The 15427-nt window shown below is 34.9% G+C and overlaps 2 protein-coding genes across 2 annotated transcripts; one reads left to right on the plus strand and one right to left on the minus strand.

Annotated features, from left to right (window-relative positions):
- The first annotated feature begins 4624 nt into the window (after positions 1-4624).
- Positions 4625-7974, plus strand: LOC113726009 (dnaJ protein homolog ANJ1). The gene is made up of 6 exons (XM_027249464.2): positions 4625-4884; positions 6056-6224; positions 6386-6521; positions 6637-6913; positions 7008-7206; positions 7310-7974. Exons 1-6 carry the CDS (start codon positions 4735-4737, stop codon positions 7630-7632), a joined length of 1254 nt encoding a protein of 417 aa, XP_027105265.1. The 5' UTR covers positions 4625-4734; the 3' UTR covers positions 7633-7974.
- A 251-nt stretch (positions 7975-8225) lies between these two features.
- LOC113726017 (probable receptor-like protein kinase At1g49730) lies at positions 8226-12801 on the minus strand. Its single transcript, XM_027249475.2, has 7 exons — positions 12577-12801; positions 11516-11774; positions 9906-9958; positions 9753-9820; positions 9000-9089; positions 8701-8767; positions 8226-8627 (listed from the first exon to the last, which is right to left on the minus strand). Exons 1-7 carry the CDS (start codon positions 12641-12643, stop codon positions 8338-8340), a joined length of 894 nt encoding a protein of 297 aa, XP_027105276.2. The 5' UTR covers positions 12644-12801; the 3' UTR covers positions 8226-8337.
- Positions 12802-15427: the final 2626 nt, after the last annotated feature.

Here is a 15427-nt window from a genome sequence, read left to right on the forward strand (position 1 = left end):
CAAAAAAAAAAAACTCTAGAAAATAAGAATTCAAACGGGCTCTAACCATGTATCTTTTGATTGTTTGCTACTTCATTGATATTGATAGGTTCTTGAGTAATTGAGCATTGAGAGAAATGAAGTAGTTTTCAAGTTATACGCTACTAATCGATATTTAGCAAAATTTTAGTCAAATAACATTTCATAGTTGATTTTTTGTAACCCCTTTTTTTTTTTCTTTTGAATAGAGTCTGTCTTCTTGAAGTTGCATATGTAAATATTCTTAAGGATAAAAATTTTGCAATTAAGAGAAAGAAAATATAACCAATGGATTTATAAGTTAATTTTTTGTAGTTCAAAGTTAACTAATATGAGCTAAACTCTTATAATTTTCTTAAAAGTAAGACATTTGTTAATAATTGTGCTAATAACCTAATTTCTTTCTTTTTTGAGGTAAGAACAAAATTTTCAAGATTTGGAATGTATATTTGTTTTTCATTGATATTATTCTAAACTCAAGAAAATAAGTACAAATTTTAACATGTTGAGCATGAGTTAAAGACAAATACGAAAGTCTATATGCAAGATGAATCTGCCACCCCATAATTGTAACTTTTTAAAGAATCAAATTAGTGGCTCAGCTTATTTTTATGAAACCACCATACAAATAAAAGAGAAAAAAATTACACTATGGATTGGAGATGATATATCCATTTGAAACGGAAAAAAAACATTTCTTTTTTATTTCCAAGAAACAATAATACTTTGTCCTTTTAGCTTCCTAGTTGCTCAACCCCCACAATTCTTTTGGTAGATTTGATGGATATTCTTAGAAAAAAAAACATTTTTCTTCCTACTATTTTTAACACCTAACCCTATTTAAATTGCTATTTTTTTTAATTATTATTGAAAAATGCATCATAGCGATTTAATTTGACGTGAATGAAGTAAAAGAAGAATTAATTTTTTTTAAGATTCAAAACTCTTTTTATCCGCTCAAAATTTCAGGGTGCGACGGCGTCGTACAACGTTGCGGAGGTAGGGAGGTCGTTGTCAAAAAATACGGCCAAGGGTCAATCACGGGATTCTATAGAGGGGCCCACACAGATCGGATGGCTCCATGTGTCGCCGGCAAGGGCCAATCGGGCGGGCTTTGGTTACTGCTGGTACAGTGGGATTTTTTAGCCATGGGGCATGAAAATTGTGGAAGACACGTGAATCTTTAAAAAGACTCATAAAAAGGCTTTTTGCCCCTTTTTTTCTTATATAATCTTGAAAGTTTGTGCCTTTTACTTCACTTTCCTTCTAAAGATTTTCAAAAGAAACCTGTACAGATTTCTAAAAGTTTATACCACTATTTAGTCTTTGATAGTTGAAACAAACAAAAAATCGTACAAACAAAAAGAAGGAACGGAGAGAAGATGAAGGGCCTATTTTCATTTCAGACATATATGATACTGTATAAGGGTTTGGCTTTCAAATTTGTTTCATTTGCTTCTTATGGTTCAATGCAAATTCACACTAAATGCAGATATAGAATTAGGTGGCCCTTGTGAAATATGATGACACTAGAAAAAACAACAGTCGACAATGTGACGCATGGAGCATCAAAGAGGAAAACAAATAGTAGAAGGCAGGGGACAAAATAGTAGGGATAACTGATCTCACTTTCAAATGGACAAATAGTTTATCCCCTTATGATTAGATGTCACTTTGAAATTTTTTACTTCATAGAGAAACAATTTCCCAATTTTTTGTGTTCTTTACAGATGAGCTATTAATTTGGTAGGTTGACCAAGAGTTCTTGCTGATCAATAGAATTACCACTTCCTTGATAACTAATTAATACGATTATCGATATAGCAGTAAATGTTGAAATTTCAAAAGTTAGAGGTTCTGAGTTCTAATCTTCTTATCTCCTCGCCACTGGTTAAATCCCATCTCTCCATGTTAGAAGGAAAGAAAACCAATAGCATCGGTAAAAGTGTCAAATGACTTTGAAGTTCACCAATTCACTATGGCAATATTTAGACCTTGTTTGGATTGCTTGTTTTCATCGGAAAATATTGTCGTTTTTCGTGATCACATTTCCCTATCACCTTTTTTCCTCACATATATCAAATCGCTACAGTAATTTTTCCATGAAAAATGACAAAAAATGCAATCCAAACACAATCTTAGTTCTCCCATATATGAACAAGTGCAACTTTTCGGACGTAAAAATCTCTAAGATATCGTTCAACTTCATCGATCAACCTTTGTTTTGCATGTTTTACTAGTGTAATCTAAATTCTACTGACCTCGTAGCTGATCGTTGAAGAAACATTTTCCAATCTGAAAAAGTTGCCATAGATCTCGAGGACAATAAGAGGAATGTCTTTGACATGTACGTTTGTGGGTATTACAATGTAGAGCATATATAAAGTATGTGTATATGAATTAGGGATAAATCAATTCTTTGGTGGTTTGCCTTTCATCACGAAGAAAGGAACCAAGAATATTAACATGGGAAGAGTAGGGTTTGGCTCTTTTTGTTGGATCATTAATTAATTCAACGTTAGACTTATATGTAAATAATTATATGTGTTGCAGATTGTCAAATAAGATTAAATCTAATTAAAATGATCAATTATTATTTGAACTTTAATATATCTAATAGATTTGCCCTTCATCACGAAGGAAGGAACCAAGAATATTAACGTGGGAAGAGTAGGGTTTGGTTCTCTTCCCCTTCTCTTGCTCCACCTTGATAAAGGATCTTTAATTCTTTGTAAGCTAAAAACATGACTTAGGAATTTAGACGGCTATTAAGTCAACGGGTCTCATACCTCCAACTAGTTGTTGTTTAATGGATCATTAAACCCTCCATTATATTGTTCTAAAAAATAAAAAAAAAAAAGGAACTCCATGCATGAGTTATAAGCATTACTTTTGGAAGTTTGTTTGGCTCCTGGTTACCTCTTCATGATGAGCATGACAATTCTACAGGAGCTTTTAAAGTCTTTCAAGTTGCTACGAGGAAAGGAAAAAATTCAAAAAAGAAAGAAAGGAATAGCTGTACATACAAAATAAAAGGGAAATTACTTTCGTATATCTTGTTATGTTCAGAGAATGACTCACTTCAATATAAAATGTATAGAGATAATTCAATATAATATGTGCACAAACAGATATATGTATTCTACGTTAGATTGATGGTTAAAATAACCATGTCAATAGTTTATCCATCACATGCACACTTTGCCTTTGCAAAATTATTAATGCCTTTCTGCCACCATAATTTTCCAACTAAATTCGAATATGTTTTTATTAATTGAATTAAATGTTCCTCGATTATTCTTCCAATAATCTGATTAATAAAAAAAACCCATTAATAACCCACCACATTTAAGTGGATAAGCAATTACAAATTCAACCATTTACTATGTAGTAATTAGGTAAAAGCATTTAACGTAAAGTGTGACTAACTGTTGTGTTAATCCATGCAAACGGGACTAATGAGGTTATTTAGGTTCTTCAGCAACATATACAATCTATTATTTTTATTTTAGAATAGTAAATATTAGACAATCTATATGGAATATTTTTCAAATTTTATATCTATCTTGACAAATTCCATCATTATTATTGGATTTTAAAATAGTTGATTAGTAGATTTGATAAGTGTAACATGTATAGAATGAAGTTGTAGTGGTTTATTTTATCAGAAGACACTAAAATTTTTTTGTATAGCGATTTATCTTATTAGAAGACATTTAAAATTTTTTTTTGTATTTTTCACATCTATTTAGTGTTTTTCAGATCTTTTTGTTTTTTTTCTAGAGTATATTTAACATGTCACTAATGTAGATTTTTGTGATGTAATTTAAAACATGTTGGATGATGAGCAATCTCGTTAAACGAATTTGTTTGGATTCGTTTATTTTTCACAAACTACTTTTTTCAAATACAATACTGCAGTAATACATAAAAAAAATGACTTCAATCCATACAATGACTCAAAGCCAACTCACAAATATATATATATATATATATATATAAAATCTTACCCCATTTTCCCTTTCCACCTAATACCTTTAAAATACTACCAAAAATATCTACAATAAAAGTTTTTTACATACATTATTACATTAAAATTTTTTAAAAACACCCCAAAAACAATCCATACGGATCATGTCCAAAAAAAGAAGTTAAAGTAGCTCAAGATGCAAATTGCAAATGGGAAAAAGTTTGGGAGGTTAAAATAGTACTATAATCAAATCATTCACATTGGGAACGAGGGAAGCAACTGCCCAGCTGCCAGCGTTGCGCATTCACACTGACGCCGTCTAACAAAAACTAGTTCCCACCAAACGCGACTTTTGACCGGGCATTTGCCACTCCCAAAAACGCGAAACTAATATGGAAACTACTCAACGCCTTCTCCACAGAACCCTCTGGAATTACAATCTCCCCCGGCCATCACCCATCCAACGGCCACCAGTCTTCCATCAAAAGACGAGAGTATTCTAGACCCTTCTCAATTTTTCCCGAACACAAAGCATATATCTTAATCCAACGGCCCAAATCCATCTCCAATTGGTACTTGGGATTAAATCTCAGCCGTTCAAGCGTCTTTCCAAAAGTATATTTAAATAGCTCCTCAGGCGTTGTAGGAATTGTCTCTGAGAATCTTGTCGCTGTTTCTAGCCTTCGTTGCCCTTTTCTCTTCAGCTCTCTGAAAAAGTCGAAAATCGTCGTAAATCACAAGCGAAGATGTTTGGGAGGGCGCCTAAGAAAAGTGATAATACGCGGTACTATGAGATATTAGGGGTGTCAAAGAATGCTTCTCCTGAAGATCTTAAGAAAGCTTACAAGAAAGCCGCCATCAAGAACCATCCTGATAAGGGCGGCGACCCTGAGAAGGTACCCTTTTATTTTTGGAACAATCTGGGATCTTGATCTTGAGAAAAGGGTTTGATTTGTTAGGAGTTTTTTTTTTGGTTAAATTTAGTTTGAGATTTTTTTTTAAAAAATTATTTTGCTTGAATTTGCGTTCTCTTGTTATTAGAATTTTGAGGATAAAAAGGGTCTTGTGATCAGATTTGATGTGGGAATTTCGAAAGGATTATAGTTGTTAAGACAAGTCCTATGATAGTATAATGAGAAGCAATGAAGCTTTTGATTTGTGCTGTGATTGATCTGGAACACGCCCTCTGTAATGTACTTTCCTGTTTATTACTTTAATCATTTTGTTCAATTCATGCCAAATAAGTTTGAGCTCACGTTCCACAATTTGTTATTTTCTTGGATTTTTGGGGTATACATCGAGCTCGGGTTGTCAGTTTGGATAGTTTTATTTTCCGATGTTATAGAAACGGGTTTACACAATATAGGTCTAATTGGTTCTGTTTGATTGAAAGAATATTTCGTGAGAACATAAGATATTTAAGGAAGAAAAAAGAGGATATTTGCTGGTAGGCTATATTTTTGCTGATTGTCACTCTAGTTGTTTAGGTGAATTTAGGGTTGAAATTATGCACATTGATTTTATATCGGATTAGCCAATGTTGTGAATGGACAGTCTCTTGTAGGGCGTCTTGAAGTTGTTCCCAATGGTGTTCATGGCTTGATTGTCGAACTTTTCCACAGGGTGGAAGTTGGTATTTGACAATAACTTTCCGGCCTGTTTTTGCACCAAAAAGACGGGAAAGGAGGTTTAAAACTCGTGAATAGTTGCATTTTTCGTCCTATTCTTTGGGAAGCTGGAAGAAAAAGGGGGGGGGGGGGTTGTTCTAGAACCTGGGAGGGGGATGTGTAGGATTGCAAGCTTTCATTGGGAGTGTGGTCAATGTAGGTGAATAAGATAATCAATTGGATTAAGGGGACTTAGTATTGTATCTGTGCTGGCCTGTTGGAACTAATCTTTGTATATTTGAAGGGTAATATTATGAGATGATTGTGAATTTGCTGTCTCCAATTACTTGCTTTGCTATAGAGTCATGGCATTAGCGCAAGATTTAATGTCCTTTGAGAATTTTCTAACTGTGAGCTGTTGCGGAAGACTAATGAACATAAATTGTCATTTTCCTTTCAGTTTAAGGAGCTAGCTCATGCTTATGAGGTCTTGAGTGACCCAGAAAAAAGGGAGATTTATGATCAGTATGGTGAAGATGCGCTCAAGGAGGGAATGGGTGGTGGCGGAGGCATGCATGATCCATTTGACATCTTCCAAACTTTCTTTAATGGAGATCCATTTAATAGAGGTGAGACGTTAATATTGCCAAAAGAAAAATGTTTGCTTATCCTAGACCATTTGTTAGTTTGGTGGATTTAAAATCCATTTGGAATAATGCGTGGAGATTGGATCTTTAGTTTTGGTCGGTCATATTTTAACAGTGGGGGTACTGTACTTGTTTGTGAACAGGTAGCAGTAGGGGACGAAGACAGAGGAGGGGTGAGGATGTAGTTCATCCATTGAAGGTGTCGTTGGAAGATCTGTACAGTGGTACAACCAAGAAGCTCTCTCTGTCCCGGAATGTTATTTGTACAAAGTGTAGTGGGTAAGTATTTACCGCTGCATTTAAATCGAGTTTTCATTAGAAGTTTTGATTGGCTTTTGATTTTGATTTTGATTTTGATTTGTCAATTCTAGCTGATATGTGGTTGTCTGTGCAGAAAAGGATCAAAATCTGGAGCTTCAACAAAGTGTTCCGGTTGTCAAGGTACTGGTATGAAGGTGACAATTAGACAGCTTGGTCCTGGAATGATCCAGCAAATGCAGCATCCTTGCAATGAATGCAAAGGAACTGGAGAGACTATCAATGACAAGGACCGCTGTCCACTATGTAAAGGTGAAAAAGTTGTCCCAGAGAAGAAAGTATTGGAAGTTCATGTGGAGAAGGGCATGCAAAATGGCCAGAAGATTACTTTCCCTGGAGAGGCAGATGAAGCGGTAAGAAGTGGTGCATTGTGACGTAACTTTCTGAAACAGTTGAAGTTTTGAGAACTTAATTATATCATTCTGACTTAATATTGCTTCTGTCCAGCCTGACACTGCCACTGGGGACATAGTGTTTGTTGTCCAGCAGAAAGAGCATCCAAAGCTCAAGAGAAAACATGATGATATTTTTGTCGAGCATACTTTGTCTCTCACTGAGGCACTCTGCGGCTTCCAGTTCATCTTGACGCACCTGGATGGAAGGCAACTTCTTATAAAATCAAAGCCAGGAGAAGTTATTAAGCCTGGTCAGTATATTCTTTCACGCTATTTAATCAATTGCACCTATTTTCTGATTAGAGTTTTCCATGTATTTGACATGCGAATTATACATTGTGCACAAACTTGCAGATCAATTCAAGGCAATCGATGATGAAGGGATGCCAATGTACCAGAGGCCATTTATGCGGGGTAAAATGTATATTCATTTCACTGTAGAGTTCCCAGACTCTCTGAGCCCCGACCAGGTGAAGGCTTTGGAAGGAATCCTTCCTCCAAAGCCACAATCACAGTTGACTGACATGGAGCTTGATGAGTGTGAGGAGACAACATTGCATGATGTCAACATTGAGGAGGAGATGAGGAGGAAGCAAGCTGCTCAGCAAGAGGCTTACGAGGAAGATGATGACATGCATGGTGGTGGAGCTCAGAGAGTGCAATGTGCTCAGCAGTGATCCCTTGAAGATTTTTAGGACGAGATGATTTTGTACTTTCTCAAATGCCATGAGCTTATAAGAGTTGCTGTTCATGTATTTGCTTTGGCAGATTAATCTAGTTTTGTCTGCAGTTGTTGATCTTGAAGGAGAGAATTTACTTGGCACAATTTGCTCCTCTCGCTTTCTTTTTTTTCCCCTTTTTCTTGGGGAGAAATAATTGGGCTTTTGGCAGAAAAGATCAGTAGTAGTAGTTCCCCTGGTCTAGAAAAGTACTATGTTTTTGCACACACTGATTTTACAAAATCTGTCTACTGACGAAAGAAACTGAACTGTTATTGGTGCAAGATTTCCTTTACTAAATGTGTTGATCTAACCTTTGAGAAAAGGGTGTTGAAATGTCATGGAATGTCTCCTGAATTCATTACATCATTAACAATAATGGTAGACCAGCACAATTCCATTAACTGCAGATGAGCAAGCCCTGTTTTATTTTGGTGTGGAAGGCAGGCAGGTAAGACGGAGGAGAAAAGGACAAAAGAAAAGTAATTGACTTCTTTCTTATTGCAATTAAAAAGAAAGAAAAATGGAAAGAAAAACGAAGGAAAAAGAGAGAAGTCAAAACAAAAATTGCTATAAAGTGTGGTTTACGGGAAACAATAACAGTGATGATGACAGCTGATTGCTTTACAAGCTCACTCATCAAAATAGAAGTTTTGGCTGGGGCTACTTTGTGGTAAGATATCGCAGTAGTATCTGGGAAGAGCACTTGGATGGTTTATTTACAGATTCAATACACAATCTTGCTACGGCTAAAAGGCTTCTAAGCTCCCTGGAATTATAACTGTTTCCAAGGTCTGGATCTATCATCATACTGATGGATGTTGGAAGGCGAGATTCTTGAACCCATTGGACTAAGTCAACTCCTCCATTATCTGAGGACTGACCAGTGATTAGCTCAAGGATCAGCAAGCCAAGCTGAAAGATTGAGTCATTGCAACTCTTATCGCAACGTTCTGCAAGATAAGCAGAAGAACACTCACTAAGACCACTGATATGGATTATGTGATGTGAAAGACAAGGTCATACCTCTTTCTGAAGAGTTTGGCAGTGTTTTGTGACTTCCCGCAGAAGACGGAAGGCCAACATCACAAAGCTGTAGAAAAAAAATTTACTGGTATGTATGAGCTTTTGACATTGAAGAATGCAAGTAGTTAGAACTCACATGTTGCAAAATTAATGCCTTCTGGCAAAGACAGCAGCATGATGACTGGTTTAATTTCCCCAATCTCTTTGATCAGGTCAGTCAGGTGATATGGAAATGTGAAAAGAAAAAAATCATCCACGGATGTGCTTAGATTCCCATGTTGAGAAAAAGTAACCTGTACCTTTGGACTGAAATTGTCATCCAACATGACTGTACTTGAATTGATGGAAACATGGTATATTGGTGGATCACAGAAGAAATGCAGATATTCCTATAAAAAAAAAACAAGAGCCAAAGATGCTGTTATGAGTTGATCACAACCGTGCAAGTGAATTCATTTCTACTAAAGATTGATTAATTGTAAAACTATGGAGATTTTATTGTAGAACGGGTCCTGCTTCATTGGGAGGTACTTCCAAAAAAAAAAAAAAAAAAACTCAAGCTGACTCAATACAGTTGATTTCCCAGTTCATTTTTCCTGCGCTTATGTTAGTGATCTGTATTTTGTGCTATAATTTTAATTAATCATCGGTTAGTCTTAGGATACAGTTGGAGAGCCCATGGTATTTCTAGCTTTAGCATGCATGACATGCATACAGGTAACTGGTAAGAAAATGATCATATACCAGGTGCAATTCCTATCAAATTGTGAACATATGCTAGGCTGATAAGCAGACTACATGATGATAGTGAATTGATTTTTGTCAGAACACGAGTAAGAAGTGCATCGATTTAATCATATTAAATGCTAATAAGTCCTCAGTTATAATAAGCACAGCTCAAAACATTTTGGATTCTCTAATGCATTACCTATGTATGTCAGAGTATAATTCTGTTGTTTTTTTCAGAGCAGTATAAAATAGAAACAGGTGAAAGAGGATATGGTTATATCATCCTCATAAGCCACACAGAAAAAGCCAACTTCAGAACTCACCAGTGCAGAAGCAATACCGATGGCTATTTGAAGCCGTGTTCTCCAATTCAATGGAGTCTTGAGAGGATCTACATGAAGGAAAGTGCTAAATTAGGAACTACAAAACAAATCTCCTGAGACACAAGTAGGTTCTGCTACTCTGCAGGAAATTACCTGAAAGATAATCCTTCAGGCTTCCTTTCTCCAAATGTTCATACACCAAAAACCTAAAATGCACAAGTAACAACTATTTTCAGTTTTCAAGACAGTTGCAAGTCTGGTAGTAATCTTATGGTACAAAATTAGTAGTATTGTGATAGCAGAATATTTGCATAATTCTCGTGCAAAGATGAAAGTTCTGCTTCTAGAAGGTATATAGACAAACACCAAGCAAGTCAATATTCTTTAGATTGAAACTGCTTTCTTTTTTGATTGCTATAGATATGAGAATATATCTTAGATATGCCATTACGGATAAGTCTTATTCCACATATGTTTTTTTATCTATAAAATTCCTGATAAACATATCAACAATTGTAACAAGGATTCTTGTGGGGAATCTGCAAATTTTACATTTTTTTTTTTATAGCTAATAGATAGTGATTAACTATCTGGCTTGAAGAAATTAGGGTGTTTATGTGACCTCCTTGGTGGTGTTAGCATAAAAAAAAGGCCATTTCTATGAATGATAGAGTGGACATCTGTTGAAATAATTATCAATTTGACTGGTTGCAGTTAAGGTGAGATTTCTTGATTCAATCACACTTACAAATTGCTGCACCATAAAATATGCAGTTTTAAGGTGACCAGATTTTGCAAGTACCAAATAGGGAAGTGGCAGGAGATAGAGATATTAACTGAACAAGGGAATGATAGGTAGCCAGCAACACATTGCAAAAGTTATCCAGGATAGCTTGTGAAGGCAGAACAGCAACACTATGTTTTGAAAAGTGCCAAAATTCATGAGCCCCGACCATTTGAATCCCTAACTACCTATAGCTATCCCATAATGGGAGAGAAAAACAAGAAGAATCATGCCACACATGGACAGAGTGCAGATGAAAGTTTAACTTCTATTCTGGATATTCACCCATAATTGTCTCAAAATCACAAATAAGAATCCAATAAAATGGTTAAATCGAAAGGGAACATGTATCTAGAGTAGCTTCCTTCAATATAAGTGATAACAAAATAATTAATGGTCAGGAGTGCTAGATTTTTTTTAATATATAAATTATGTCCCTTACATTCATAAGACTCAAATATAAGGACAATTAAGCAGATTATTGTCAACTACGCTAATAATCTTTCTAATACAAGTTACAGAACATAATTGCATTGTTCTGCATTCACACATACAGCGAAGACTTACACCAAACTTTTTAGAAGATAATTGCCACTATATGACTCTACTTTAAGCAGAACAAGTTTTGTTTCTCCATTAGAAGACCTTACATGGTTCAAAATCGAAATTTGCTGATTGGCCCCCTGATTACCGAGTTATTTGGCCCAATTTCATGTTGTTAGGAAGCCTCACAACCAAGGTAAATGTTGAAAAAGGCAATATTGACTAAGAACAATGATAAGAATGACAGTAAAAACAAAATTAAGGCAGAGGTCTTGATTGCAGCATCTGTACTGTTTATACTGCAGTAACCAGAGACATGAAACTCATCCTATGTCAGAAATATGCACATTCCTCTATGAATGAAAAACTATTGCATCCCATCAACTCAAAAAACAGGATAAGACGAATAAATCAGAACAAAGCAAGCCATTAAAACCTCTTATTTCCAGCGGAATATCCACTTAGTGAAGCAATGTGACGATGATGCAGGCGGCTGAGGAGTTGCACTTTTCTACAGAACGCATCATCATCAAGATTATCAAACATTCTAATTTCTTTAACCACAGCAATATGTCCATTATGGAACTTAGCTCTATAAGTAGTTCCATTGATAGAGCTATCTTGGATCCTCTTGAATCTGTCAGTTGCCTTCTTTAAGTCCTTGTAGGAGAAGCACTTAACAAAATATACTGAAGCTGAAAAATCAGAAAAAGAATTTATTTCAGCAGAGAGATAAATCACAAAAATCAGTAAGACATCAAGATGAATACAAAATGGACCTACCACATTATGCCATACTGCATAAATTATTAAAATCAAAACCACCTTTCCCCATGTTGCCAAATATGCTGTTATTATACCTGTATACTACTAGCTTTTTGAGACTCCACATTTGCGTATCAATGCTTGGCATTACAATATGAAGTATTCAACATTGCTTCCTAAGAAAGTTATAATTCTTTAACTTGTTCGTTTTGTAGTAACCTAACATGATCCGTAATTTTAAACCAACCTCATTACTAACTGAATAGCTTGCCATGGGACTACTGTCCAAAACCACAGAAAATTTAACAAAATTAATTAGTTGACTAAGTTCAATTGCCACTGTAAATTTCATAACAGCATATTTAAAATTGTCCTTCCATTTTTTTCGAAGACTATCATTTTCCTCATCTCATGATATACCAAAAAAAAAAAAATGCATTTCAACAATCCAAAATCAAGACCATTAGAATTCTGCATTGCACAAAGAAAAAAAAAGACACACACACACACACACACACAGACACTCTCACGCAATCAAATTAACCCAATCAAACGTATACAAGCACACAAATTTATTGAAAAACTACCAATGATTGCAATTCAGAGGCCTATAATTCAAGGAACTTACAGTCAAAAGCAATGGGAACTAATAAATGCTAGAGTAACAAAAATGAAGATCAAGAAAGAAAAGGGCCCTATTGAATGCAGGTAATTCTGGAGCTCGGAGCTTACTTGATCGAGATTTGAGATGAAACCAGGCAAGGAGGAGGAGTCTGAGCTTGAGAATTTCAGAGCCCATTTGTCAGCCTAAATTTTTTTTTTTGCCCTTTCTGTTTTTGCCAACACCTGTAGTAACAAAGGTGTACAACACAAAAAATTGGGAATAACTGTACATAGAGGAAAGGTGGCTGTGGTGATGGGCAGTGAAGATGAAGGTAAGAAAAGTCATTGAAAGAAAATTCATCTTCATCCATAACATCTGGCTTTAACCGCTTGGTAGAATAATTGTTGTTGCCACTTTTTCTTTTGGAGAAATAGTAACAAAAGTATAAAGTGGCTACTTCTCAAACTGTAAAGAGAAAAGAACTATAAAGTCGCCTCTTTTTCACTTTTGCGAGAATTACCATTCAGTCCAGTTCTTTAACAAAATATTAGCAGTCCAATCCAGTATTGGTTTGATTCACTTTGATCCCTTAGTTATCTTATTATTTATTTTGTTCTTGTTTCTTTTCAAAAATTCAAGAAGTGAGTACTTATGGAAGGTGGTAAATGAAATGTATTGAATCTAAACCCAAAAAAGTAATATTGTATATGATTTGAAGTTTTAAAGTTGGGTTTGGATTCGAGTTTGAAATGATTTAAATTCCAAAATTTAAGCTCAAATTGAGTTTAATGAAATATTCACTAGGCTCTAAAGCTCAATTCGTCTTCATTTTTGCTATTTTATTAATTTTAGGTTTTAATTCGTTATTCAACATTTCATTTTTTTTGATAATTTTCACCAAAACTTTGGTGTAAATGCAGTATACTAAATTGAAAAATGTTGAATAAGGTAGCACATTAAATTACATATAAAGAAAATTTTACTTCGATCCGTTGTAAAAAATAAGATTGGATTTTCATCATTAACTATGATATTTACATCTATGTTACTTCAACTCTTCATTTGATCCCAAATTACTTGTGTCAACATGACATTTTTTTTGGGGGTTAAATAAGATACATTGAAAGTGAAATAGAGAAATCCTACAAATTATTTAGCTAAATACATTCATTGGGGGGGACAGTGCTCTGAAGTATTCTTTATTTAGCAGTTCTTGTTTGTTTTTTTTCCCCTTCTTTTTTATAATAGGAAAATCCTCTTGAATGTGGCTCAATCTTCTTGTAGACTATGAACAACCATATAAGCAAGCCCCAAATCTGTTTGTGACTACTGTTGACTAGCACATACATAGAAATGCTTCCTTTATGATTTAGTGAATTCAAATTAAATTCTCTACATCTTTGATTTATTTTTTTTATTTTCTTTCAGTTTGGTCCTTTTCTTGTAGGGAAAAATTCACTTTTAGTCCTCAAAGTTCAATGATTGGTTTAAATTTGTCCTCTATGCTTCGGCCAAAACAAACGTAATCTCAACAATAATCAATTTCGATCAAATCAGTCCCTAATGTTCCAATGTGACCAAATGTAGCTTTTATTTAGTTATATATAAGCATTCAAAGACTTCCTATACGAATCTGATAAACTAATACTTACTATTCAATCTCTTGATTTTTGCTGTATCTGAAAATTTATTTTTGAAGAAAACTGAATAAAACATATTGGTAACATGACGATTTAAATGATAAAGCTTGAATCGTTTGCTGCCGAAATATCTATATGGTTCTCATATTCTGTTCAATTTGACAAAAAAAGAAAAAGAAAAAAGAAGAAGAGAGAGCTAGTTTTCTATCAAATAAATCATATCACATTCAAATTAAAGCAAAGATTTTTCATTATAAAAAGAGTTACTAGTTGAATACACATACAAAAAAATTACGAACCAAGTAAATGTCATAGCCAGTAAATTTCTTCTGTCACGGGGAAAAAAGCACGATCAAACAACTTGCTTGGAGCAGCTCTTATTTGGTCCAAAAAACTATGGATGTGGCAGATTACTCTGATTTTGGGACTTTAGCCATCTCTGTGATTTTTTAAGTTGGAAAGCAGAAATTATGGCCAGCATTATACGGTTATTGCGCCACAGAACAAGCAAAGCTGGCAATCTTGGTACACAAATCGTCTACTTTCTGTGGTGGCTCAATTTCATCTCCTATATGCTTTTCTTGCCAGAAAACTTCCTTCAGTTCAAAGGGAATATGCATCTTGTCCAGCAACTTTGATACGGTTTCTTTAGCCAATTCTGGTGAGGTTAGTTTATAGCTTGGCATGGTGAACGATTTACCATCGGCCACCGGCGGGCACTATAAACTTGCTTGGTTTTGATTGTTATCACTGTAAATACACCAGTATCGATCACAAACAAAGGTTGCTGCCCTGCAGCCTTTGTTGGTTCTTGCAGCTGTGATGCTACCACTGATACATGGTACTCATCGTACACGGAACGCATCGGACACTGAGTTGACAAACTCAAAGGACACTTCGAATTTCCACTGGATTCCATCCAGGAAGGGCCTGGAAGAAAAGAAGGTGGATTGATGACGAGTTGATAAACTGAGACACAAATGCTTGTGTTCGTGGTGTGTGTGTGTGTTTTTGAGCATTCAGTATCCCCACATTTAGTAAAACTAATTCGGATTTGGCTCGGAGAGCGCTCACAGAGTCCAACTCTTACTTGGATGTGAAGGTCTGATCTAGAGCTTTTCAAGACATCAGATGCAAGAGTCGAACTTGCGACCTGCTAACACTTATCTATACTATAATAAATTCTTGATAAAGGATTTGGGGTTAACTTGGGGTTAACATTTATTATTGTTTTATGAACTTCCTTTTTGGTCCTTATAAAAATTACTTTTATTTTAACTATCTATAACCATCTATGACTATTTTTTACTTTTAACTATTTAAGTAGATGTTTTTAACA

The sequence above is a fragment of the Coffea arabica genome, chromosome 1c, assembly GCF_036785885.1.
Source record: "Coffea arabica cultivar ET-39 chromosome 1c, Coffea Arabica ET-39 HiFi, whole genome shotgun sequence".
Taxonomy (NCBI): domain Eukaryota; kingdom Viridiplantae; phylum Streptophyta; class Magnoliopsida; order Gentianales; family Rubiaceae; genus Coffea; species Coffea arabica.